Source organism: Maylandia zebra, linkage group LG19, assembly GCF_041146795.1.
Source record: "Maylandia zebra isolate NMK-2024a linkage group LG19, Mzebra_GT3a, whole genome shotgun sequence".
In the NCBI taxonomy this organism is placed as follows: domain Eukaryota; kingdom Metazoa; phylum Chordata; class Actinopteri; order Cichliformes; family Cichlidae; genus Maylandia; species Maylandia zebra.
In genome coordinates this window covers 15,597,143-15,622,683 of record NC_135185.1, presented here as the reverse complement: position 1 = coordinate 15,622,683, position 25,541 = coordinate 15,597,143, and the positions used below count along the sequence as shown (strand labels likewise).

The 25,541-nt window shown below is 36.9% G+C and overlaps 1 protein-coding gene across 2 annotated transcripts in view; it reads left to right on the top strand.

The window, feature by feature from the left end:
• alk (ALK receptor tyrosine kinase) overlaps positions 1 to 25,541 on the top strand; it is a 419,663-nt gene that overhangs the window by 155,106 nt on the left and 239,016 nt on the right. The window contains exons 2-3 of one of the 2 annotated variants that reach the window (XM_004559269.4): positions 3,340 to 3,450; positions 21,379 to 21,534. In XM_004559269.4, the coding sequence (XP_004559326.3) occupies positions 3,340 to 3,450; positions 21,379 to 21,534 (267 nt within the window). Of the gene's footprint in view, positions 1 to 3,339; positions 3,451 to 21,378; positions 21,547 to 25,541 lie in introns of both variants that reach the window. The other variant, XM_004559268.6, reaches the window with a different exon arrangement.

The window sequence follows — 25,541 nt, the reverse complement described above, 5'->3', positions numbered from 1 at the left end:
ACATTAGCCCTCTAAAACCTTGTGTGACTGACGTATTGGAATTGTCAATTTTTTCTGAGTGCAAACATTTCACAACCATGATGATTTTAGTGAAGGCCACACCAATTTGCAGGTCTGGCTGAGCCAAAGATCTACTGTCTGTATGCTTATCCTGCTTCCACTTTTCATGGGTAATTGGCTGCCTTTATGGACCCGTGCACTCCTCTGAAACAAAGGCCACAAGCGGCACATACCTCATGTACAGGACTGTTCACTCAAAACAGTTTGCTGTTCCATATGTTTCTCTACTATGTTTTAGTTCCCCATCATTAATGGATTTTGAAGGTATTTCAGAATCCCCACTTTAATCTCATTAAAACAAAAGTTAAGTTAAACGTTAAGTTAAACAAAAGTTAAGTTAAACAAAAGGTTCTGGATATTTGCAATTTTAATAGTAAAAGAAATAACATGGGTGTACACAACTAAGAGAGATGTATGTTTATGCATAGGCATGTCTCACTGACAGCTTGAGTCAAGCCTCATTGATAAATCCACTAAGCATTTAAAGGATTTTAGAGTGTGGGTGGGATAGAGTTGGATTGCTCACTGAGCTGAGATCTCTCTTCTCTGTTCTGTTCTCCAACTGTGTGCACAGCAGTTCATGTGTTTGTTATGCACCTGATTTTGTGGGTTACAAAAATAATTTTCTCTGGGAATTTGTAATAGTATTGTTACAGTCATTTTAATTTATTTTAATTGAAATGGACCAAACAGATTTATAAAACTGATATATTATTTAAAGATGTACAAAAAATCATAAAAAGAGCATAGACTCACTCAGCTGCTAGACATACAGTTGTACCCTTGTTCTGACTAACGTATGAAACTTTCAGAATGCTTCAGCAAGCTCTCTTTTTTTTTTTTACTTAATGACATTCTGTTGGAAATTGAGAGTATGACTCTGTTCATTTACAGTGAGTTCAAAATGTATTCTGACCCCTTATTTCTTATGTATGAGGTTTTATTTCACAGAGCCTTCAGCTGTAAAAGAACATTTCTGAGCTTTGCTGGTAGAAAAATTAATTGATTAATTGAACATAGTTTAGAAAGCATGCACATTTGTTCTTCATGTCTGTGTAGATCTCAATAACAATTTGGCCAAAAGATCATTTTAGAACTGACTTTATATTACAGCCAGTGTTTATTATATTATATCACTTCATTCCATCTATACCATGATGCTACTGTAGCTACTAGTTAGCTCTGGAAACAAAAATCAATTGACAGTCAATATGACGATAGCGAGGGTGAATTTATTGAGAGCAGAAATGTCTTCGCGCTTAGAAGTACAACCAAGGACTTGCTTTGACAAAAGGGCAAAGACTACATGCATAGAGGAAAAAGAGGATATATAGCCTAGGAATAGTGTTACAAGAAGGGGAAAAAGGGAAATTATGCATCTTTGGTGGCTCTGTGGATGATAAAAAGAAAGAAAAACAGAATTGCGGAAGTCAGCACCTGCTGAATTGTTTGAGGTTAAGCTGGAAGCAGAGGCATGTAATCAAAGGACACAGCGAGGAGGGAAAAAAACCAACATCTACTGCTCATAAAGCATAGGTAAGGCATTATAGCAGCTGAGTTATGTGACTGGACACGGGTGTACCATGCACAGTTGCACAATCTTTTGAAAGAGAAAATCCCCTTTCATAAAATGGACTAGAGTGAGTCGTGGTTCTACATGCTGACTGCAATAAAGAATAAACACAGGGCATGTTTGCAAGTGAAAATTAACTTGAGCTCCACTGGAAATAAATTGTTGCCTTCTTGCAGTACAATTGTTACTGTATATTGATTTTTGAAAAGTTGTTGTTGTTGAAAGTTCAGCAATAATCATTTTCATTTCATGTTTTAAGGTATATTCATATAGTTTTGAGCGATAAACCCATACTTCAGAAGTCCTCTGCACAGTGGGGAGTCATGCTAGAAGGATCACTTAAGCATCACGTCAATTATCAGGCCTCTGTTACGTGGCTAGATAGAAGACACTTTTGAGTAAAAAGCAAATAAAAACTCACATGGAATGAACCAATAAATGCTAAAAGAACATTGAGCCCACAATGACAGCAACTTTATGTTCTGATGAGAAAGATATTGACATCTCTGATCAAAATTCTGAACACTGTGTAGTGTGAACAACAGAGTCTGTAAATCATCTCTGATCATTGTCCTTGCAATGAAGCATAGTGGTGGCAGCTACTAAACTTACAGTAATTGTTCTCTGTAGCAGAGGTGTGTTGACTAGTCAGAATTAAGGGTGAACTGCAGCCAAATACAGAGATACTTTATAGTTTACCACTCATCACTCATCACTCATCAAAAAATCTAAACAATATTCATATTAATGCAGTCTGCTTTAAATGTTAGTAGAAATCTTTCTGAGTAAGAAAACATGTTTAATATTCTCCTGGTCTCATTTTGGCTGAAGCCAACTGTAAACTGTTTAGTGCAATGAAAGTCAGCATATACAATCAATCGCTCTTTAAGGCTCATTTGAAATGACTGCAGGATTTATGCAGGGGTCTCCTTTTTAGGCAGCAGTGTATTGGTCTGTGACTTTGTAGTAATTATCCATGGACTAAGGACAAAGTGAAAGAGGGAGAGCGTACGTGTGTGTGTGTTTGTGAGTGTGATGGCATCGTTGGAAGATAGGGGGTACATAAAGTGAGAGAGAAAGTTTTTGCATCTACTTTACAGTATCATGCTTCTATTCGATCTTGCAATAATTAGTCTTTGAGTTTAGAAGGTGAAGACAGAGTCAAACAAAAGTAGACAAATCTGCCTACAGGTAATTATGCAGTCTATTGATATCCAATAACCAATTCATATGGCTCCTTGGACTTTCATACTATCACTCCAGTTCACTCTGTACCAAAACTGCAGATGCTTTGTTGACATAAAAGTGGTGAAGTTTACAATGGTTATTTATTTAGTGAAATGCCTCAGTGTACTTTATTATTGCTGCAGAAACTCCAGTAATAGTTGGTGATTCAACTATAAGACTTTCACTTTCCTTTTCAGCTTGTCTGCTAGAAAAAAAAGACTCAGCCTGTACAAACGGTTCATCAAAATACTTTTTAGTCTAAAAAGGCAAGATCATACAGCGTTTACAAATTTTAATGAAGGAAGCAGACTTATGACTAAGCTGGACTAATAAAGAAAAGGGAGTGCAACGTGGATGCTAAATCAGTGCCAGAAATTAAATAAACAAAGCAATGAAGTGTATTTTACTGAATTTCTTAACATAGTCATTCTTTGCAACATGTACTCTGAAAGTAAAATGAGGATTTGCTATTTTTGCAGGTGAGCCACTGAATGGTAGGACTGCTCCTGGGATTCCTAAAGGATACTGGAGCTTCTCCTGGATAGCTGAGGACAACCTCAGTTTTCCCAGTGACTCAGTTCCTATTTCCGGTAAGTGAGGTTTTGTCAGCCCTCCTCAAACAGACCACAGATCTCTGTTCCCAGTTGTCCTCAACACCTGGCGTCAGCTTTCCCTCAGCACACAGTAAATCTCTGTCTTGTCTGCTCTCTACAAGGCACAAAATTGAGATTTTGTTGAAGATAGACACGTATTTATTCTTGAATTCACACACTCAGACACACGCATCACCTGTAAGGTGTTACATTTCTTACAGGTGAAATTACAGCAGAGATGAAATGAAACAATGCATATAAAAAGATACAGTTCTACATAAGCAGTTTAATTAAGACAGTTCAAAACCTAGAAAAAGCTGGAAAGAGTTGTTTTTTTTATTTGAGATGTGCTAATTTCAGTTGGCTGATACAATATCTTGGTTTGTTTTTTCTAAGTGTGACCTACAGATTAAAATTTTTTGCCAGTTCTTATTGTCTTTCTAACAACTATATCTTATAGCATATATGAGCAAAAGTAAACTTTTTTGTCAAAAGCACACTAGAAATAAGCTAATTCCAGACCCTGGCTGGTTAATCAGTGTGTCTCTAGTAAAAATGTACATGTACCAGGTTGTTTTTTGGTATAAAATAAAATGTAAAATTCTCTTCCATATAAATGTAATGGAAGAGAAATGGGACTAAAATATCTAGCATGAGTCTTTGAAGAAGGCTTAATTTTAAATAATCCATCCATAAAATGGCCAAAAAGTGTTTTTATTAATAAGTGAACTCGATGTGTAGAAATCAATTAGAACTTTGAAAAAGTTTGCTCTGAATATAAAACAGCAATGTCAAATAATGAAAATCAATTTCTTTCTCTTTGAATCCTGAAAGCAGCAAGGCGTAAAGAATTACTTTTTTTTTCAGATTTATTTAAAATGACAAAACTGTTGAGACCTTTGAAGCTTTAATAAACATAAAAACAGATGCTGCATGTGAAATGAACTTTAAAAGACAAGTACGCAGTCAAGGAGACATAGTCTTATGTACTTACAACTAAGATAGTGTATGCAATAAAACGGATATGCTTACATGGGATATTATAATGCATGGCTTTATCTATTTTTCTTTTTTGTCTTTTGATGTGGAACATGTCTTAAAAAGTCATTAGCAGCATTAAACATTCAATCTTTTCATAGACATCACTAAGATGATGTGAAGTCCTACAGAAAACCATTCTTCAAATTGTTGAGAAGGTTGCTCTACAATCCACTTGATCACAGAGTATACTTTGTGTACTCTATACTAGTTTTAAGGCAAAAACATCTCTTTTCACATCATTGTACTTGCATATGAAGCAGTTTACTGCTTTGCTGCTGGATTGGATATACTCAGAGCTGATAATTTGAAATTAATTTCACAGACACAATTGCAATCACTATTTTGTAACTCCTGACACACATTTTAAAATCATCTCAAATATAATGTCATGTAAATCTGCTTAAGGGCCATAATTGATTAACCATTCCTTTATTTGTACATATTCTGTGTGTGAAAAAGGCTAAGAGGTTTACCCACTCCACTATTCGTTCTCAAGGATCCTTCGGGACCCTTGTTAATGACTTTAATTAGTCATGTTTTGTAAACAAGAAGAAATTAAGTGGGTTGATTTTGGCATTATGTTTAAAATTAGCTAATCATAGTTCAAAAGCAAGCTTTTAGTGGGCCAATCAAATCTGAAGAGATGGCAAGAGAGGAAGAAGAAAAGAGTCATTTTCAAGACCATGTCAATGACACTGGCCTCAAAGGTCGGTTTTCTGTGCTGAAGCCATTCTAAATGTAAAATGTTTGAATGAATAAAAACACAGTTTCTTGCAGCTGTTGTCTTAGAGCATCAGTCAAAGCTGATGCTGAGACAGCAAACCCAAAAGTGACTTTGAAAAGTGATCTAAAGATGTCAGAGTTCAGTATTACATCACTTGGTGTGAGCATCTGTGTAACCCTTTAGGCGCTTGTGTGCATCTTTGTCACATCAACCCATTCGCATCACTCGGAGGTGACGGCTCCAGCAAGATTTTTTTTTGCCCATTTCCAGCCATCCTGGAGGGTTGGAGGTCATCCTGTAAGTGATGATTCAAACTCCCAATAGCACCAAACTGTCACCCAGCTGTTTATGAAACACATCTTTGACAGTGGATCTCTGGGACCATGCTTCAGCTGCTCGTGGCTCTGACAGTCCACAGTGAACCTGACTGAACTGGTGTCAGTTACACAACAGATTGCCATACTGTTTTTGAATCAATCAGCCTGTCATGGACACAGCCAAGTACATTTTTCTGCTATTTCATGCAATGACAGCTCTGACCTATTGTCTCTAGTATGTTAACAAGCCCAGAGAGGGTTTATTTTTATTTTTCTGTATGGTGATTAGTGAAGTGAGTTTGGCTGGAGCAGGAAGGCTTACATCTGGACAGTAAAAGCTTGATGATTACAAATGCTGATGTAGAGTAATGGTGAGCTTCAGTGAAACAAATTAAATGTTGATTGAACAGACAAGAACAAATGTACACTTTTACTAGTACTCGTTATAATGCATTGTATTCTGTCAGTATATAGGCATTCTTTCTTTGTTCTTTGTATTTCATTTCTTGGAGAGATTACATTTTTAAAAGCCAAAAGGAGTCATGACTCTTTGGTTCTTCTGATAAATCTCCAAGGGACTTTTAAAGATTGGCTGGTTTTATATTGTGTAACATAGCATCAGAGGGTGCTGAGAAAAGGTTTGAGAGAGGACAAGTCACAACAACATGGCACGGTGAACTTGGCTGTAGGCTGCAGCGATAGATCTCTGCTCTCCCTACAGCATCTGCTGTCCGCTGGCATTTATTACCTACCACAAAAGCCAAAAGCACAGACCGACTGGACCTACGCCACCATACTCTCCCTCTCTCGCTCTCTCTGCATCGCTGCTTCGATTAGCAGCTTTAGCTGCGAAGATACAGGGCAACTCATCTTCCTTGTTTGAATTTCAGTGCTGGTAAACTGATTTTATTGCCCCACTGTGTCAGTGATGTCAATAACGTCACAGCCCTCAGTCTTGAAGTCTTTCCTGCTTCCCATCAACATTTATGTCCTTCTTTGAAAAATGGCAGCAGGAACTGACCATAGCCATATTCTCTTTTGCTAAAACCTTCCCATATGCCGTCTTTATCACTTTAGACCTGTTCTCTTCATGGAGATGGATTGTCCTGCATCTGCTGTGCCTGCCAGCTGTAACACAGGCATTCAGATGGATGCTAGCCACTTGAGGAGTTGCTGTGCTCCACAATGGAACATCTGCCTCACTCAGCTGGTAGTGCTGTTCTTGTGTAATGAGACACAGCGCTGGAATAAAACACATTTGCAAAGGCAGAGGGTTATAAAGGATAGAACACTGGAGCAGGTGCTTAAATGTGGCTGCCTCTTGGAGTCATATCATTTAGCCTTTCCAACCCCTACTAGTTGGTGCGCTGTTTTATTTCCACAGCTATTTAAAGTGGTGAAGTGCATGGAGTTAGGCTCCTCTGAGCATTCGTTTAGGTGTAGAAGTCATTCAAACAAATTAAAAAAAAAAAAAAGTTCCTCCAGTGTTCATGCAAGGGATATCTAGATACATTGTAGATTCCAGGATGAGGCAAAACTATAGTTTAGTATCACATTCAAGACCCATTAGAAATTTGTTTTACTGAGGTAATACAAAAATCACATCAAATCTTTAATACCAGCTCTTAGTATCACGTTCCTCACGAGACTAAAACCTCATTAGTCTCACACACATTGTTTTCTGAACACTTTCCTCCCTCTTTTTAAGCCCAGACTCAAAACTCACCTATTCACATTAGCCTATTCCACATAAATTTTTCCATCCTGCTACTTTAATTTATTTTATTTATTTGCTCAATGTTTTATCCTTATTATTTTGTAAATGGTTATGTTTGTTGTTGTTATTGCTTGTGTACAGTGTCCTTGAGTGTTTTGGAAGGCGGTTTCTTAAATAAAATGTATTATTATTATTATTATTATTATTATTATTATTAAAGTGGATATTGTGTCTAATAGCTAGGAAGTAGTGAACCTACCAGGATGCTGTTTATATTAGAGCCAGAAAACCATTTAATATTGTGGCTGCACCTTCAGACTCATGAGAGGGAAAAGTGTCCACTTCTCACCTCATGCCTCATCTCCTGAACAAAAGTCACACAAAAACGTGCACAAACATGCTCATTTATTCTCAATATCTTTACAATTACTTTTATGTCATCAGATTAGAAATGTGACCCTCCCATATCCGGATAACTAACAAGAGCCAGCTAAACAACATTGGTTATATGCTAACCTTATGCTAGCTAATGTTATGCATGAGTATTGTAAAAATCATACTTTCCCTGTGGCGAACAGTTTGATATTAAGCTCTGTTTACAAGCTCTGTTTTGTAATTTTGTAACTTGTAATTTTGTAACTTATTTTATGTATTTTATGACTACTGTTCTTTTTATTAATTTTGTTTTTTGTAAGGTGACCTTGGGTTTCTGAAAGGCGCCCTCAAATAAAATGCATTATTATTATTATTATATTGCACAATGGTTAATTAATATGTCACATATGAGCTATGACATCTTTATTTACTCAGCATCAAAGACCAGAAGCAATAAATGCACTTATAAAAACATTTCACTTGTGCCAGTGAATAGAAGCTAACAGAGGCTAACAGTAGTTAACAGCGGCAAAAACAGTGCGCTACTGTTAGCTCAGCATATGATGAACAACCTGCCTCAGTATGGCACTGAGCCATATTGGACTCCGTTCACACAGGTTTACAGCCTCTTCCAAATTAAATAAAGGCTGATGGGTTAGGGTTAGGGTCTTCTCACCCAGGATTAATAGCTGAGGTAAAGATAGCAGCCACCATAGCTGGGATTAGGCACTTGAATAGTGAGGGATAATAAAACAGAACTCAGTTCACTGGAATCTACTGACTTTAGTGGTGAAAATTTCAAACACTTTAACTTCAAGTGGGATTGCCAAATTATTTATCCTCGTGGTCTGTGGTGCTGCCTTCTCCAGAATGTTTTAGTGTGATTTATTATTTGATTCATTTATTATGTGATATTAAACTGGTACATAGCTTGTACCAGTGTGTGAATGTGTGTGTGAATGGGTGGATGACTGGATATGTAAAGCGCTTTGGGGTCCTTAGGGACTAGTAAAGCGCTATATAAATACAGGCCATTTACCATTTACCATTTGTGGTAAAAAAAAAACAAACAAACAAACAAAACAAAAACAAAAAACATTTGAAGCACTACTGTTTTTTTTATGTATTAGCTATACTAAAAAAAAACAATTTTATGTGGGGAATATTTTTTTTCTAAAAAAAGACACCCACCAACTAAGACAGTATGCTGCTGGTTACATCCACTTAAAGACCGTCACTCTTTATGCAGCCTTTTACCTGACTTGATTTCTAAATGCTTTGTGGCAGAAAGACTTTTCAGCATCTGTTGTGTAGAAACCAGCAAATATGCAAATGGTTACTACGGTATTGTTTTTGGGAGTCAGTGGCAATTGACTTGTTGTGTCTCTGAAGGATGAGTATGTGTAGCTATAAATTGTATTTCACATCTGGCATCTGACCGCAGTCTATGCTTCTGTTGCAGCTTTATTTTTGGTTGGTCATTTGTGGGCTGCTCTAAATAATGGGACCAATTTTAAAATTGGAGTGGATAAAAACAAGGGGTCTGTCATGGGTGGAAATGCAATGACCAAATTAACAGGGTTTGCTGGCGGATGTGCTGCTGTTGTTTACAATTGCTTTGGCTTGCTATTGAATTATGAGAAACTCACAAACTGTTATGATTTTAAAAATCTACTGTAAAGCAAAGGGTTTTTTATGGGTTTGGGTTTTGCTATTTTTTTTCTCTATCTGCAGAGAGTTTATTGTGAAGAACCTCTCTTGACCCCCTGCCAGCTTGTCACCTTTGTAGTTTTGAAAAGTGGATGCTATGGATGAAGCAAGGGAATAAGTTCACAAGGAATGGGTTTACTGACATTTGACTTTGATCCCTTCTAATCCGGGATCAGTAACTGTCGCATGCAGTTGAGCGAAGAAATACAGATGAGTTAACCACTTTTACCTTCATATTCCTAGCAAGTCACATCAAAAATGTTACTGTTAAAAAAAGAACTTTGAAAAATACTCATTTGTTTTGGGACCAGCACTTGTCGTTTTCAAGTCAGATTAGGAAATAGAAAAAAAATAAACAATATGGGTTACAGATTTTTAATTTATTTCTAGTCCCTGTTGCACCTTCTGTTTGTCAAAAATCACTTGCCACACATCCATTTATATGTATATATTTTACAAAAGGCTCCTGCTTGCTTGATAGGAAATTAATTTGCTTCAAATGCAAATGCCATTAAACAGTCAAATGGATACATAAATAAGCTCAGCCGGACAGAATCTCATTGTAATCAGGAAATAAACATATCCATCATGTCAATTAAAGGGTTTCATGGGGAGATTTGTCAGCACAGTTACAGCTCTCTAGCCACAAAGAGACATCCATTGTTAGATGTAATTTGCTTGATGTCTGCACTTCTGTGCAAATACAGCATCTCATATTTTTTCCCAGTATTTGATCAAATAGCGCTGCGCTGCTGGGAATTCAGTAGTTAATCTGTATAGAAAATTAAGAAGGCCGGAGTTGGCTCACATCTCTCTGACCTTGAGTTGTGTACCACAAAGCATCACTGAATCCATGCTTTGTTTGATAAGTAAGGTCAGGGTCATAATTTTGTGACAGGCTCATTAAGCAGTCACACAACATTGTTAACAGATTCAGTACCGCTGGCAACTCTGGGAATGCTCTGCTTGATTACCAGTAGCCCTAAGATTCACTCTTGTCTGTTTAGATTTTTTTTTTAATTAATTAAATATCTTTAGTACATTCAAGCACACACATATTAAATTCATTAAGATCAATTTCTGGCCTTGTTTACAAGGATCTCCTAACTTTGATTAAACTAAATTATATATGTATGGGATTTTATAACCAGCTTGCATAATTTGCTCTGATAACCTCAACTTCCTTTACAGGGTAAATAAATTACAGGAAGTGATATTGATTCTTTTGACACTGTCAAGCCATCATTGCGTAAAAGATTTAACTTTCTCATAGGTAAATTTACAATGGGTAACTAGTGACTTACTAGAGTCATTCATCAGCATCTCATTTTTTTACACCTATCATTCAAAGGTGCAAGTTCATTTATTCAATGATTAAACAGGAGGAAAAAAAAATTGACTCCCCTTTGTACTGTGTAAAACTGAAACCACTGTTCCAGGTTAATAACATTTTAATGCAAATGTCTTGTGTGTATTTAGAAGCTATTTAAAATTAATCATCAGTTGACTAATCAACAGATCATGTTTTCAAGTCTGCATGGTGATTGACATTTTAAAGGCAAATTAGTTTGCTGAGTGTGGTTAACGTTGGCAGTGCTACCAAAAAGCATGTGGAAAAAAGTTTGGGCCACACCTCATAATTGTAAAATAAAATAAAAGTGTATAAAATCTAGCACCGAGCCATGCAGTCTGCCTTCACAAATATTTGTAAAAGAGTGACCTGTTCTAAAAAGCATGATTTGTGAAATTTCTTTTATACTTGAAATACTCCACGATAAAATGTGATATCATTGCAAAGTGAACATGTTTATGAACCATAGCAATTCAGCCATGAAGTGGCAGACCAAGGCCATGTCCACACTAATATGTTTTTGTTTGAAAGCGCGTCTTTTTCTCTTCGTTTTGGCCTTCTGTCCACAAAGAGACGCCGTTTTTGGTCAAGGAAAACGCAGCGTTCTGAAAACGCTCTACAAAGCGGATACATTTGACAATGCCGTTTTCGCATTGCAGTGTGGACAGTGAACCCGGAGCCTTTTTGAAAACGATGACACATTTTAGTCATGTGATGCAGTCATGTGACCAATTAAACTAAGATAGCGGAGGGCATTATACAGCAGTTGTTTTGTTTGCTCTCAATCTATCAATGATTAATATCAGTTTGTACATGCTCCAGATAACTTTTCTTAAATTTCTTTAATTCTCACTCGCTTTTGCAACTTTGTACTTGTGTGTTACTCGCAGCAACAACTCCACCTCATTGTTAGTCCATTTAAAAAACTCGGTGCTTTTCCTCTACATTTTGCTGCGATGTTTCAAAGAGACGGAAAGTAAATAAATGGCAGACAGAAATGAGGTAGTTTGAATCGTCTTGCGTCTCAGCATGCGCAGTAAGCGTTTTCGGCCGTTTCAATTTGGATGCACAACTCTGTGAAAACGGCTGAAAATGAAAACACCGTTTTCAAATTTATCCGGCTAGTGGTGACGTGGCCCAAGTAAAGTTACAGAGCAGGGTCACCAAATGCTGAGACATCTAATGTAAAAGTCACCAATGCTCTGTTGACTCAGTAACCACAGTACAGGGAGTTCCTTCTCTGAGATTAATATCAGCACAAAAACTGTAAGCTGGGAGCTTCATGGGATGGATTTCTATGGCTTTAGGTGTGAGTTATAGGTGCCCCAGTAATTTGGTGCATATAGCATACGTCAATTACTACACTAACATGTAGCTGTCATTTGTCTTAATTTGAATCTTGCTTGGACAAATTCATTTTCCAACAGGAAGGGAGAGCAGTAATTTCCTAGACAACAGCAGGACTGCTTTGTTTATTTGCAAAATGTGAATATTATACACCACAAAAAAATCAACTGCAGGCTAGTGAGGATAGCAACAAATCCTCACTGCACTTACAATAGATTTTTATGCATTAAACACACAAGTTTCCACAAACTAATTGCAGCGTGCTACGTCCCCCCCCCCCCCCCCCCCTTTTTTTTTTTTTTGCATGGCAGTCGGTGGTTTCAAGGATTTCAAGGTTATCAAGGTAGTTTGGTTCTGCCTTTGAATGAACTTGATAATCTTTCTTAAAAAGAAGTGGGATGCAAGAAGCACTAATTGGTCATTTAGGCATCACAGATTTACGGTCTTTAAACATTCTCTGTAGATTTACATCTTTAAAGCCCATGATGCTTTATCGCTTCACGCTGTTGTATCCAAAGCATCCCCCCATAATCTCGGGGGTATTGCTATTCATAGATTGTCTTTAATTATCAACAAAGCCTGTTTGTTCCTGAGCCCTTCCTGACGTTCAAAATACAAGGTTTGAGTAACCAAGAACAAAAAAGACAATAATATTGTGATTGTGACTGGGATACATGACCGATTTAATTACATTCAGTTAAGTTGAACTTAATGGAGTGTAGATCAGAGAGAATAGAAATTAAACCTTTTGAAATGGAATAACTGTGGTGGCACATGGGAGCTGTTTTGATTGAACTTCCATTCTACTTCAAAACAACCTGAACTATTGGATTACTTAATCATGCCATAAAGCACTATGGGTATTTTCACTGAGTCACTACATATGACAGCTAGAATGAATTCATTCTTTAATTGTTCCATAACAAATATTTGTAAATGCTTTACAGATTCCTTGATCACACTGAATAATCACTTATAAAGATGGTTAATTCTGTTTGTTTTAAGCACTTATAGATGCGCAAGATGACTTTTATTGAAAATGGGCTCCAAAATTTAATTTTTTTTATTTTTGCCTGTCACGTTTGGTTCTTTAGCTTTCAGAATTATTGTCCGAGGGCCAAGAAAGATGCCCAACGGATTTACTTTACCAAGTGGATCATCACAGCCTTGCCATATTGGGCCATTTGTTATTATTATTTATTTATTTTTATATTTTAAGGATAGCGAGCCTTTATGATGCATCCACTCTTCTACCACGTTTTCTGTGATCTTCAGAAATAGAGATACATTTCACCTGAGTTATTTAAAACCTGTGCCTCTTTGAAGTCATGACTGAGAAGCTGTTATTTTCCTTTTTCTTTTTCTTTTTTTCCCAAAATGGAAATACTGATTAAGCACATAAATTCTTGAGATAAATTCTGAGATATTACTGTTTAATATTGAACACCTGATTCAAATTCAGTCCGCACTTCTAGCAATTATGCTGTGCTCTGGGACAAATCAAGTATTAAAATGAACTTTTTAACACAAAGATTTTTCCTCACAAATCTGCTCCTAAGTAACAATAGATATTTTTCTCTGGGAGAAAGGAGGAGAAGGGATTTTGTGAATGATGCTTAGCTTTTCTATAAATAGCTCTTGTTTTATAATAACCTTTGCCGTAACTTCAAATAGTTACGGGCGGGTTGGTTGGTTAAACCAAAGAATGAGTGAACCATTAAAGCCACGTCCACAGTGATTTGGCAAGTCATCGGTTCTTAATCACTTTGCTCATGCAGGAGGTGGGCGGAATTGGATGACAGGTCCAGATCTTGCTCACCACAGGTGAATCAAATCTTTCATCCCCAATTGGCAGCACACGCTGCTTGGCTTGTCAATGTGCCAAGCGTATTTCTGCATCCATCCATCCATCCATCCATCCATCCATTTCTGCATACATGAATATTAGTATGATATCCAATGGTCAAAAGATATGAGCAGACAGCTCTGAAACTTTGAGTGTTCAAAATGTTTTCCTGAAAAGGTTTTTCTATTTTATTTTGATTTTTATATATATTTTATGTAAGCCTGAATATATTTCAATATTTTTCATCAGAACATACTGCAGTTTCATAGTACATTTCCAATGTACAATCCAGTATTTATAAACAGTATTTATAAAATAGCTACAGACACCATTATTAATAGTATTATGACCTATATTTCAATTCACAAAAATAGGCAATATGAGTTCTTCAAGTTGTGTGTGTCCACATTGATTGGGTTGTACTCAAAATATGACACAAAAACACATTTTTATACACTATTTTCTTTTGACTCCTTACGCCTTATGAGCTTAAAATAAGAATTAAAGGGACTGCTCAACCAAAATAAGTGAGGACTTTAAAAAAAATGCAATTTTTTTAAAAAAAGTTTGCATTTCAGTTATACCCACAATCATTAAGTGTCCCTATTGGTTTAATTCTGTGCATTACTGAGTCATACTGCATAGCAGATGATATGTTTAATATATTGCATGAAGCATGAACTTACAGAAGGATGACTGTTATATAAATAGACTGCGATTTACTGTCTGTTGCCACAGTACGCTTATTTGAGAGAATGTAGTTATGGACCAGCTAAAAAGAAAGCTCACTTTTAAAATTCTAATGATTTACCCTTATTTGCCATTCAGATAATCCATAATCCAAAAGTGGACTTGGTGTTCTATTCAGTATGAATGTTTTTGCAAATGTTTGTCCCCAGAATCAGGACAGAGTTAGGAAAAAAGGCTTTTGCATATGCTGCCAGTTTTCCTGGAATAATTTCCAAAAGGCCCTGAAATGTTCTGAACTAGTTATTATGAGAGTGTTTTAGTCCCTCTCGAAAAAGAGGAGCTGCCTTTGCAGCTATGAGTAGTGTTTCGTTTTGTGTATGGTATTGTTATTTCTTTTATCAGTGCTCTTAGATGTGTGCAACTAGTGGTCCAAATATACATAAAGGTAAAAGGTTACACTGTGTAAATGTCCCATCTTCTTTTGGCCCAGTGGCAGCAGTCACATGCTGAAAGTAATGCGCTGCTCTTGTACTTTCTGAAACTCACCTTTGTCACACTGGCATTTGCAGATTTGTATATTCTGATAATCATTTTGTTAAACTCTAGAGAATGGCCCAATCACTGAATTTTAAGTTTGGATCCATGTGAGTCAGAACAACAGTGCTGATCAGTGTGAAGCCCGGTACTACTGATCACATTGCATCACTCCACTCTAGCACTGAGACATTTATTGAAGAAAAGGAAATTAGTTTTCACTACAACCTTGAAGTTATCCGTTTCTCCACATCTCATCAGGCCTTAAGGTCGCTAGAGGTAGTGAGGTACAAAAATCAAAGTTTTGTGGGGGTTTTTGCCAAATTATACATTTTAGGTATGGGAGCAGTTACCCTTTCTGGCATTAAGTGGTTGGGAAGGACTGCTGCCACGATTTCTCTACAGGCAACTGCCCTTTTAATTGACAGCATTGACCAGCCTAATGCAGCCACCTCAGCTTACCTAATGAATTGATATCAGTTCATTAGGTAAAACTCCTTTTAGGTCCTCAGTCTAAGATTTCAAGGCTTTTATAACTTCCAATTGTGTTCTGAATGTTAGGATTGTAGATTAAAACATGTAAAGAGTGAGATATGAAGAGATATACAAGTAGACTCGCATTGGATATTGAACAAAATGTAAATGTTGGCACCAACCTCTTCATTCTGTATGGTTTTCATTATCAAGGTCCAAAATCATTCCACTTTGGTAACATTTTCTCATATCTGCATCATATCTCATGATATTTCTTCTATAACTACATTTAATAAGGGAGGTGTTGTTTTCTCGGATATCTCAGTTATAAAAGTGGTTTCCCAACATTTTTCTTCTCGTTTAAATAGAAATAATAACACTGTCACACCTAGGTCGACTTGTCCAAGAGGAGGAATATTAAGAGAATTTCAAAGCCACCACAATTTAACATAGACAATTTTCTCATAGCTAATATCTGTTTGTGCATTTGTTTCTGCTGTTTGAGTTTTTCATCCTGCTATCTTCAGACAGGTGGCTGAAAGAAGCACAGTTCACACACTGTTTAGTTGTGCTTTATAGCTTTATAGCCTAGCCTAGTCAGTTTTCTCATTGTAAATTACATAAACAGCATTAGGTCCATGTAGAGGCATGCCTTTGCTATTCAGGTGTGCCACGGAGTGCCACATTCATTTTTTGTATTAAAGTGATGTCCACAAAGTAAATGATCCAGCCATCTATGCATCCATCCACCTACTAGCTTAACCCACTATCCAGGGTCACAAAGGGTGGGTCATTCAAGGTGAATCATGACCACTGAAGGCAACTATTCACTTTCACCCCTACAGCCTATTTCAATTCAGGATTTAACCTAACTTGCCTATCTTTGGACTGTGACAAGAAACCGGAGCATCTGGAAAAACACAGAAAATGCCTCAGGCAGTTACAACAAATTCACTGCATACACATAACATATTTAGACCTTACAGTATAAACATTCATGTGAGAAGAGAGCTTTCACAGGACTCTATGAACCCTAGTGGAAAAAAGCACACCATTACTGATTAATAGGAATTCAGATAAGTAGTAGCCAGGCACATTTGACTAGCAGAAATTTTTAGCTGTTTGCTGGTCTAGAGCATTCAGGGGTGTAATAACACAATGTCAGAGTCTTCTCAGCAGCATATGTCCCAGAACATTCGATCCAAGGTCAGAGGTTGGCTGTGCAATGCAGAAATCCTTGGCTCAGGTTTCAGGTAGCATTGAACAAGAAGGCAGCAAGGTTTACGGAGTTGTCTAAAAGAATTCAGGAACATTGCCCTTTGGACAAGACGAAACCGATCTTATTTATTTATTTTCAGGAACGAGACCTGGGAACTTTGCGGTTATTGAGTTGAATATGAACTCCTCTATATACCAAAGGGTTTGAGAATCAAATGTGAGGCCATTTGTCCGACAGCTATAGCTTGGTTGAAATTGGGTCTTGCCACAGGGCAATGATCCCAAACACAGCAGCAAATCTACAACAGAACGGATAGAAAAGAAGAGAAAAAAAATCAAAGTGTTGCAATTATCCAGTCAAACTACAGACCTTAACCCGAACAAAATGCTGTGGCAGGACCTTTAGAGAGCTGTGCATAAATGAATGCCAGCAAACCTCAGTGAACAGAAGTGGACACAATTCCTCTCGAACAATGTGCAAGTCTCAGAAAAATGATTACTGCAAGTTATTACTGCTTCTATAAGCTGCTTAAACATGAGATGTACTTCATGTTTCACAGGGCTGCATAGAGTCCTGTGGAAACTCTTTTTCACATGACTGTGGAAGAAAATGAGCAGATCAGTCATTTTAATCATTGTTGATTATTCGTACAAATAATGGATAGAATGGCACCAGAAATAATTCTGCTTTATTGTTTTGTCATGGTTTGGAGAAAAAAAACAGATGTCATTGAAATGTATTTTTGTTGGTAAGGTATTTATGATCTTGACCACAGAAAAACATCAGCATTGTTAAAAGTCGTTGCTGAAAGTCAAACTGTGTGTTGAGTACTGCACTAGCAGTGTCGAGCATTTTGACTTTCTATTGTGTAGTTTCACTCTGTTGTTGAAGTATTTTTTCTGCCATTTGGATTTTTTTAACCTTCCCTTTACATCCAGAGTCATATATACAGTCAGTATTTCACATCACTTATCACAGTCATATAACGCTGTATAAAACCAAATGAAAATGTGTTTACAGAGAAGCTCGGAAAAGCTATTCAGCATTGTTTCCAGGTTGTGGATTGTCAGCAGTTTTAAAATGCTCTCCACTGAGCATGACTGGCTGGCTTACAAAGACTGAGTATGCTTGTTGGGTTTTCATTAAAGAAAAGGCCACCACCAACCTACCTGATGCAGATGCAGAAACGTTAGAAGTGCTTTAGTTTCATTTGTATATGTATAACTAAAAGAACAAATACAGCTGTTCTGTGTGACACAGACTCTGTTAGGCTTGGACAGAAAGTAGCAGTGATGCTAACACCGAGGCTTTGCTGTGAAAGAGGTGGAATCTAAGTTTTATTAGCTGAACAAAAATGCTTAAAGAGAAAAAGTAAATGTTGTTGCTCTAGGGTCAATGTGTAGTATACCTTATATCTGACAGACAGGCATAAAATGGGAAAGTTTCCAACATATCAGCACAGTAAGGCTACAAAAAGTACAATAACTTTGGAAAAGTAAGTGTTTTCACTTGTGCCAGTCTTCATTGTAGGCGTGTAACTGCATCTCTGAACAACCTTGTAGTTACAGCCGCTGAAGTGACCTCAGCATGACATCATCATGCTCAGTTCAGTCAGTTTGCAAATGGAAAAAAATAGCCCAAAGCAAAATATAAAATTGCAATCATGACAATGTTACAAAAATATAGAAGTTAAAAGGGATTGTGTCATTTGTATTCGACTGCATTTTTTCTTTAACAAGTCAAGTATTTTAATTTTTATTTAGTGTTTTTTTCTATTTTATTTTATTATTTTTTGTGCAGCTTTTTACTGATAGAGTGGATAAAAAATACCAGTCTTGGATTTGCTCCAGACCTCAAAATTGTAAAGTGTTACTAGTGTTACTAGTGTTCAACTAGTGTTGACACAGTAGATGACCTCCTATAGAGCATCTTGGTTCAATCCCTGGCTGCTCCAGTTTGCATGCCAAAGTACCCTTGGGCAAGATACAGAACGTCGAGTTGCTCTTGACGTGTTCTTCAGAGTGTGGCTGTTAGATAGAAAGCACTTAGGCATAGAAATAAGTGCATGTGTGAATGAGGCTTGTAGTATAAAGCGCTTTGAGTCCTCAAGGAGAATAGAAAAGTGTCGTAGAAGAACTAGTCCATTTGATGCATGTGAGTTCCATACTGTTTCAGATTTTATGGTATAAGTAATCACTTGATTGCTGGATTGAGTGTCAAAGATCACATGACTTTTAGTGTAAAAAAGAAAGAAAAGGAGTGCAGGGATTTATGCATATTTCACCCCTGGCAGGCAAAGCTGATGACCAATTAAAATATATATTTGGTAGAAATTGACCATGAACTCTTTGCTCCTTTCTTGACTTTTTTTAAAGCTCCCCTTAATAAAAAATGACTTTCTAAAACATTCTAAGACAACAGCTCTGAATCCATATCAAATAAATCTATGTACTGTGTTACAGAGTACTTTCTAATGAAGCTGAAATAAAGCCAAATTGCATAATGCCGCTTTCAATCACGAATTGTAGCAAGTCAATTTAGCATGCAGTCTGCACTCAGTGACATGACACATTCCAAGGTAACTCGAGCTGGTGTTACGTGAACATTTGTGCAGAATTCATGTTGTAAACAACGCAGCCAAACTACTATTTTGACAGAAGAGCACAAAATATGGTTTTAACTTGATTTTGAATGTCAGAAGCAAGTGGAGACTTCACAAAAACCTTCTGCTGAATACTGCCACTTTGTAGTGAAAGGTTGTATTTTTTTTTTATTATATTACCAAAATTACCTTTTAAAGGCTGAAACTAATATTTTTAACTTAAACCACAAATGCTCTAACCTGCTGTAGGACTCGGGCACTAAAAGTACACTGTTAACAAACGTATTTTGTCATTTAGTCAGTTAATTTAGATAGTTCACTACACATGACAGAGCCCCTGCTCTCTGCTCACTCCTCATTTATTTTTTTGCCTTTTTCTCATTGTTATGGAAATGAAGATGACACCAGGTTTGCCCTTGTGCAGAAATAATTTTTCAAGAGATGCAGATGTATGCTATGAAATTGAGATAAATGCATTATGAAATATTACCTGATGTCAAGAAGAACAAGTGAGTATATGTTACAGCAGGCATGGACATATATCATATATCTTCCTCTACGTCTGCACTCCAGGAAACAGTATGTTTTTTGTGTTGTCAACAAGCAAAAGGCTCTCCTTAAGCCTTCTTGTAGAGCCAAAACAAACAGCACCAGAAACATGACAGCTCATTATGATCCAGGTTCTAACAGGATTGACCTTTTCCAGACCTCCCCAAAATGGTAGAACCTCACCAAATAAGTGGGTTACCTCCAAAAATCCATTACAGCCACTGTCCTTCTCATCGCCCACAAGCTCCCTAAATGAAGCCATTTTCTTAGCACACCTTGTCAGCTACCCGAGGTGTTTGGGTTTTTTTTGTTTAGGTTTTTTTTGCAATTCTCTGCACCATAGTTTTTCTCTTCTCTTTCTATTTGTTTTGGTAAAAAAGCTCTAGATGTCTTAAACAAGCACAAGATATTCTGAGGATTGATGTGATTGTTATAAAAATTTATGAATTTCATGTACTGACTGACTCAATCTTCCACTCTTATGTTTTTGTGTTTTTTTTTTAAAGCAAATATGGTAGAAACGTGTAGGAATAATAATAAATAAAAAAAAAACCAACATCAAAAACGGTTATGCAACACTTTACCTCCCATCTCCCAGTACTGTGTATGAAAAGTCATCTGAATGTGACCAAGTCCTCTGAAAAAGCGATTTTCGAAACCACGGGGATGAGCCCGCATGTGGTCTGTCCACAGGCAGTGAAGGACAGATAGAGACAGAGGAAAGATGAGTGGGAGAGGAGCTGACCCTTAATATTCTATGTGAGTAATTTCTTTAAGAAGACTTCTGTGATATTACAACAATAGCATCTTAAGTACTACTACACTCAACTCTATGCCAGACAAAGGCTATTTACACCAAAAGAGAGGCTGTCATTGAGGATGTTACTTTTTGGTTTGAAAAAAATAAATAAAGATTTGCTCATTTATTACAAAAAAATCTCTATCTTACCTAGAAACCTTAAACCTTAACAAAACTGGTTTAAAAATGGTTTTACAGGGAGATGGGTGAGGGTTAGAGGCTATGCACGAGTTACTGTAAAGCAGCAGCACCGTGGTTTTAAGAACTGTGCATATTTTAAATCACAAAAGGACAAATATAGGAGGAGCGAGGAACATTCTGTTTATTTCATTGAAGGGTTTTTTTTCCCCTGGCGGTTTGTGTAATTAAATGTTCCATTTGCTTATCGGACTAAATAAGGTGTTTTGATGTGTTTTATATTCCAAACCACTCATTATTTGAGCACTCGCACAAATATTTTTGCTGGGTCCATCAGTTTCCTTTCCTTGAGAGTTTAGATTAATAACATTACATTAGAGCGAGCATCAAGATTCGCCATTAACATGAATGTTTTCATATCTATTTTGTAGATATTAACAATGACACAGGTTACTAGGGCCAATATGTTAATGTGAATGTCTCTTATTTCAGCAGATCGCCAGTGCTCTGGCCATAGCAAAGCATGTGACCAGCACTTGGAGGCTATCCCAGAGTTTACGTGGAGTATTGTGGCTGCAGGGGACCTGCGTGACGAGAGAAATGAGAAAAGTGTTAAGAAGTCAGGAAGTCCCCAGGGTTGGGAGGAAGGTAAGAACGAAGGTATCACCTTCCCCCGTTGCAGGGGAATTTCATTTTTTAACAAACTTTATCTAGCTGTCTACTTTTGGCTCATGTTTAACATCATAAACTACATGTAATTATCCACCTTTAATTATGGGTTTTGTTTGTTATGAATGACATGTATCCTTAGATTTTTACTGGAATCTTCCTTTGAATCTTATATTTTAAACCCAACAAATAAGTGGTGCAAAAAGCAGAGTACACTTCACTGAGCCTGTATTCAGCGACATCTTGTAGGCTCTTGCCTTCAAATCTTCCATATCCTCCGGCATCATTCATTTTCATACCTTGGAAGATGAGAAAACAGTTTCTTTCATCTTATCTCCTGAGGTGATGGTGAAATGGAGGGAGGCAGAAGTGTCTATTTATTTCCTTAAATGTTTTTTTTTTCTATGATGAGCTACAAGTCTGAGACCAGATGGGTGGACCGTTGGATGAAATTGGAAAAGTGAAATGTATTGACTCATAAAAGGAAGCAGTAAGAGTGAGTGGACTATAGAAATGATTGATGTCTGTCTTGTACATCTAGCTTAAGCTGTAAATGAAGGCAGAGGGTGCATGAGTGCATGTGTTGGTTAAAGCTAGAGTTGGTATAGTAGAAACGGGACAAGACGGTGAATAAAAATAACACTGGGTTCTTTGATATCTGTTACTGGTAAACCAGGACTAATTACTGCGTATCATTTGGCAAATAAATCATTAATACTGTCAGTGGTTTGATGCATATTTATCCAGATGCATGCCTGAGTTAGTTTTTTGCACAGGTTAATGGAACAATACTAATTAATTAATTACTAATACTGTAAAAACCAGCAACCGGCTCTGCAAATCCTTTTCACCTTACTCAACTAATCAGAAGACACTTAAACAAAGTTTGTCAAATGAGAGTAGGATATCGTTTATTAACATACATATTACTTTACTATTTTTATTTCTTTGACATTACAAAAATTATATATTCATATATCATTCATTACTGAATGCATATAAACAGGGTTTAGAATTTAGTTTTTCGAGTGTTTGCAAACATTCAATGCTTTTAAAGGGATAGTGATGTTGTGAGATGATGGTCACATTTTTATTCACATTAATAATGCTTGTAAAAAATGATGGTAATTTCAATAATTGGATCTTTGATTTCATATTTTTAGAATTACAAACTTATTTACAGATAAAATATAGAAATATAGAATATAGAAACTGTGATTTTTAGGTTAAATAATCTTTTCTAAAATATTTCTTTACTCAACTTTGAAATAAATATTTGACCAACATACAAACTGAAAGTACTTTAAAAGAAAGAAGGAATCAAAACTAAATTTACACACAGAATTTAGGAATTCCAGTTTTTCAGTTCAAAATGTGTGCTGTCACTGTGATACTAATTTACTGTTTATTTTTGATACTTGCAATACAGCAGGTGAAGCCCTGTTAACGTTCACCAACCAGGATTTTCTTTAATAGATTTTTAATAGGCCTAGATTATAAAACATATCACCAAAACATGGTTTTCATCCTTCCTGGAATGATTCTTTTTAAGTTAACTTTAAAGATAAGTGGGATTAAATTAAAAACGTATATGATACGCCTTAGTATAATTAATGGGACATCAGATCGTTGTAGCGGTCTTCATGACCCATTTAGCATCCAAAGCTAAGTTGTGCTTGCATGTACCAAAAGAAAACGGTAAACAAAGCTGATCGTGATTGAAGGAAGGCAATGCAGAGTACAAAGGAAATATATGTGCATAATCATGTTCAACCCCTCAGTTAGCCACAATGCAGTTGGCGTATTGTGAATAATTGAGCTGGGTGAGCTGCTGTCTCCACATATTTCACTGGCACTTTTTAAAAGAGATGGAAATAAGGGATGAATACTTAATGGCTATGATCTGTGGAATTGCAAGAGCTGTTTTCTACAGTACCTCATTCATCCACTGTAAGATGTTAAACTTCGAAGCTTGTAAACGCACAGCCTTTTATCCAGTGATGCTAGTATTTAGCTTTAAGTTGTTAAGAGACGAGATGAGGAAACACTGAGGTTATAAGCAGCCAAGGCCAGCAACCCTGAAAATATGGTTAATAATACTTTTCTATGTATATTCCAATGTGCTGTATACAGTGATAAATAATTAATGTTGTTTGTTGTGCAAAGAATAAAATAGAATAAAAAAAATGATAATACTGCTAGAACATTCCTACTGTGACTGCAGACTTCACTTTACATCACATCATTACAGGAATGCCCACATGGAGGACGAAATGAGCCTTTCCTACATCTTACACATTTGTTTAGCCAAACTATCAAGTGAATTTTATATATACCTACATATTTAAAACTGACTCCAATATCAATGTGAAGTACATTTTTGAACCTGGCCTATGCGTTATTTTCATAAGCACTTATCCAATTTAGGGTTTAGGAGGGGAGTGTTGGGGTTTGAGCCTAACCCAGCTGTCATGGGGTGAGAGGTGGGGTACACCCTGAGCACATCGCCAGTACATGACATTACTAACACAGAGAAACGGATGTCCACTCACACTCACATGATGCTTTCTGTCAATTTAAAATGACAAATTAACCCAATTCCAATTTGGAATTTGGAAGGATACTTGAATAGCCAGAGGGTAACCCTGTGCAGGATACGCTCTGTGCAACTAAAGACCACAGCTGGTCAGGATGTCCAGTTGGGAATTTTCTTGCTGTAAGGCATTGATGCTAACCACCACACCACTGTGAAACTGACCATTAAAGGCTAACTGATGAGTTAGCCTTTCAGGCTAACTAACTAGAATTCTTTGTTTATTTGACAATGCAGATATATTTAATTTACCTCCCAAAAAACAGAATTATTGACACATTCAGTTCAGAATACATAGATCTGTCTGCCCTTTTTTTTTTTTTTATCCTGGTGACAGTTTAATGGTAAAATTGTTCACAAGATAGTATTGGAAAACATTGCTGGTGTGTTGCTCTGACAGGAACATCTCTGGCTTTTAGTTATAGAAATACTCTGGTGGGCGTTGTGTAAATGGCAAGTGCCCAAAACTTGTGGTTTGTTCACTTGTCTTTCTTTTTCTGCTTTTGAGAGGTGATCTAAATATTTTTGACTTGAAACAAATGAAAAACTGACAGCTCTGTGTCTCAGTTCTGTGGAGAGGCCAGTGTGATGGGTGTCTGAATCTTGCTTTGCATTGTAGTTTGTGCTGGGCTTCGGTGGAGAGTGGCCCCTTTTTCCATTTTGGTAAATTTGTGAAACGAAACGTGGCTTAAATGCGCAAATAGTCATTATCATTATGTTTCTCACCATCAGTGGGATGTGAGTCAAGAACACAGTGCACCCTGCTCCTCCCCTGAGGCGTCAGTGTGGGCCACATAACAGCATTATGAGGCAATAGCACACTTGGCAGGGCAGTCGAGATAAAAGACAATCCTTCAAATACAGATCAAGAAAAATCTGCACTAATCATGGATTGGTTTGACACATTAGCTCTTTCTGTTGTGAGAAGGTTGTGTTTTTGCACAGTGGATGGTTAACAAGTCCTGACATGCAGCAGCAACTGTGGAGAGAGGTAAAGCCACAGGTATTTACATCCACTCAGTCAAACCATACAGAATTCTCTCCACCAAATGCTTCTTCTGTGACGCTAATTGGGTTGATTGAAAATGAGTCACCTCTCTAGCGCACTATACAGATTTTAAATCGAGACCCTTTTAGAAGAGGCGAAACGAAGACAAAAATGATTTGAATGCCTCCCCTTTCTGTGCAGAGTGGCTCGTCTCAATTCCATGTCTGCTCCCAATGTCTCCTGCCAAAGAAAGTGTGAATATGATTACACATTGATTTCTCGCTCTCTCACACAGAATAGAGAAACATGAGTTGGAGCTGTGAGCTGACTGGCAGGAGGAAATATCTGGTAGGACGCTGTTTGCTGGAGCAGCTGATTTGTTTGTTTGTAATAGAGTGGCCCTGA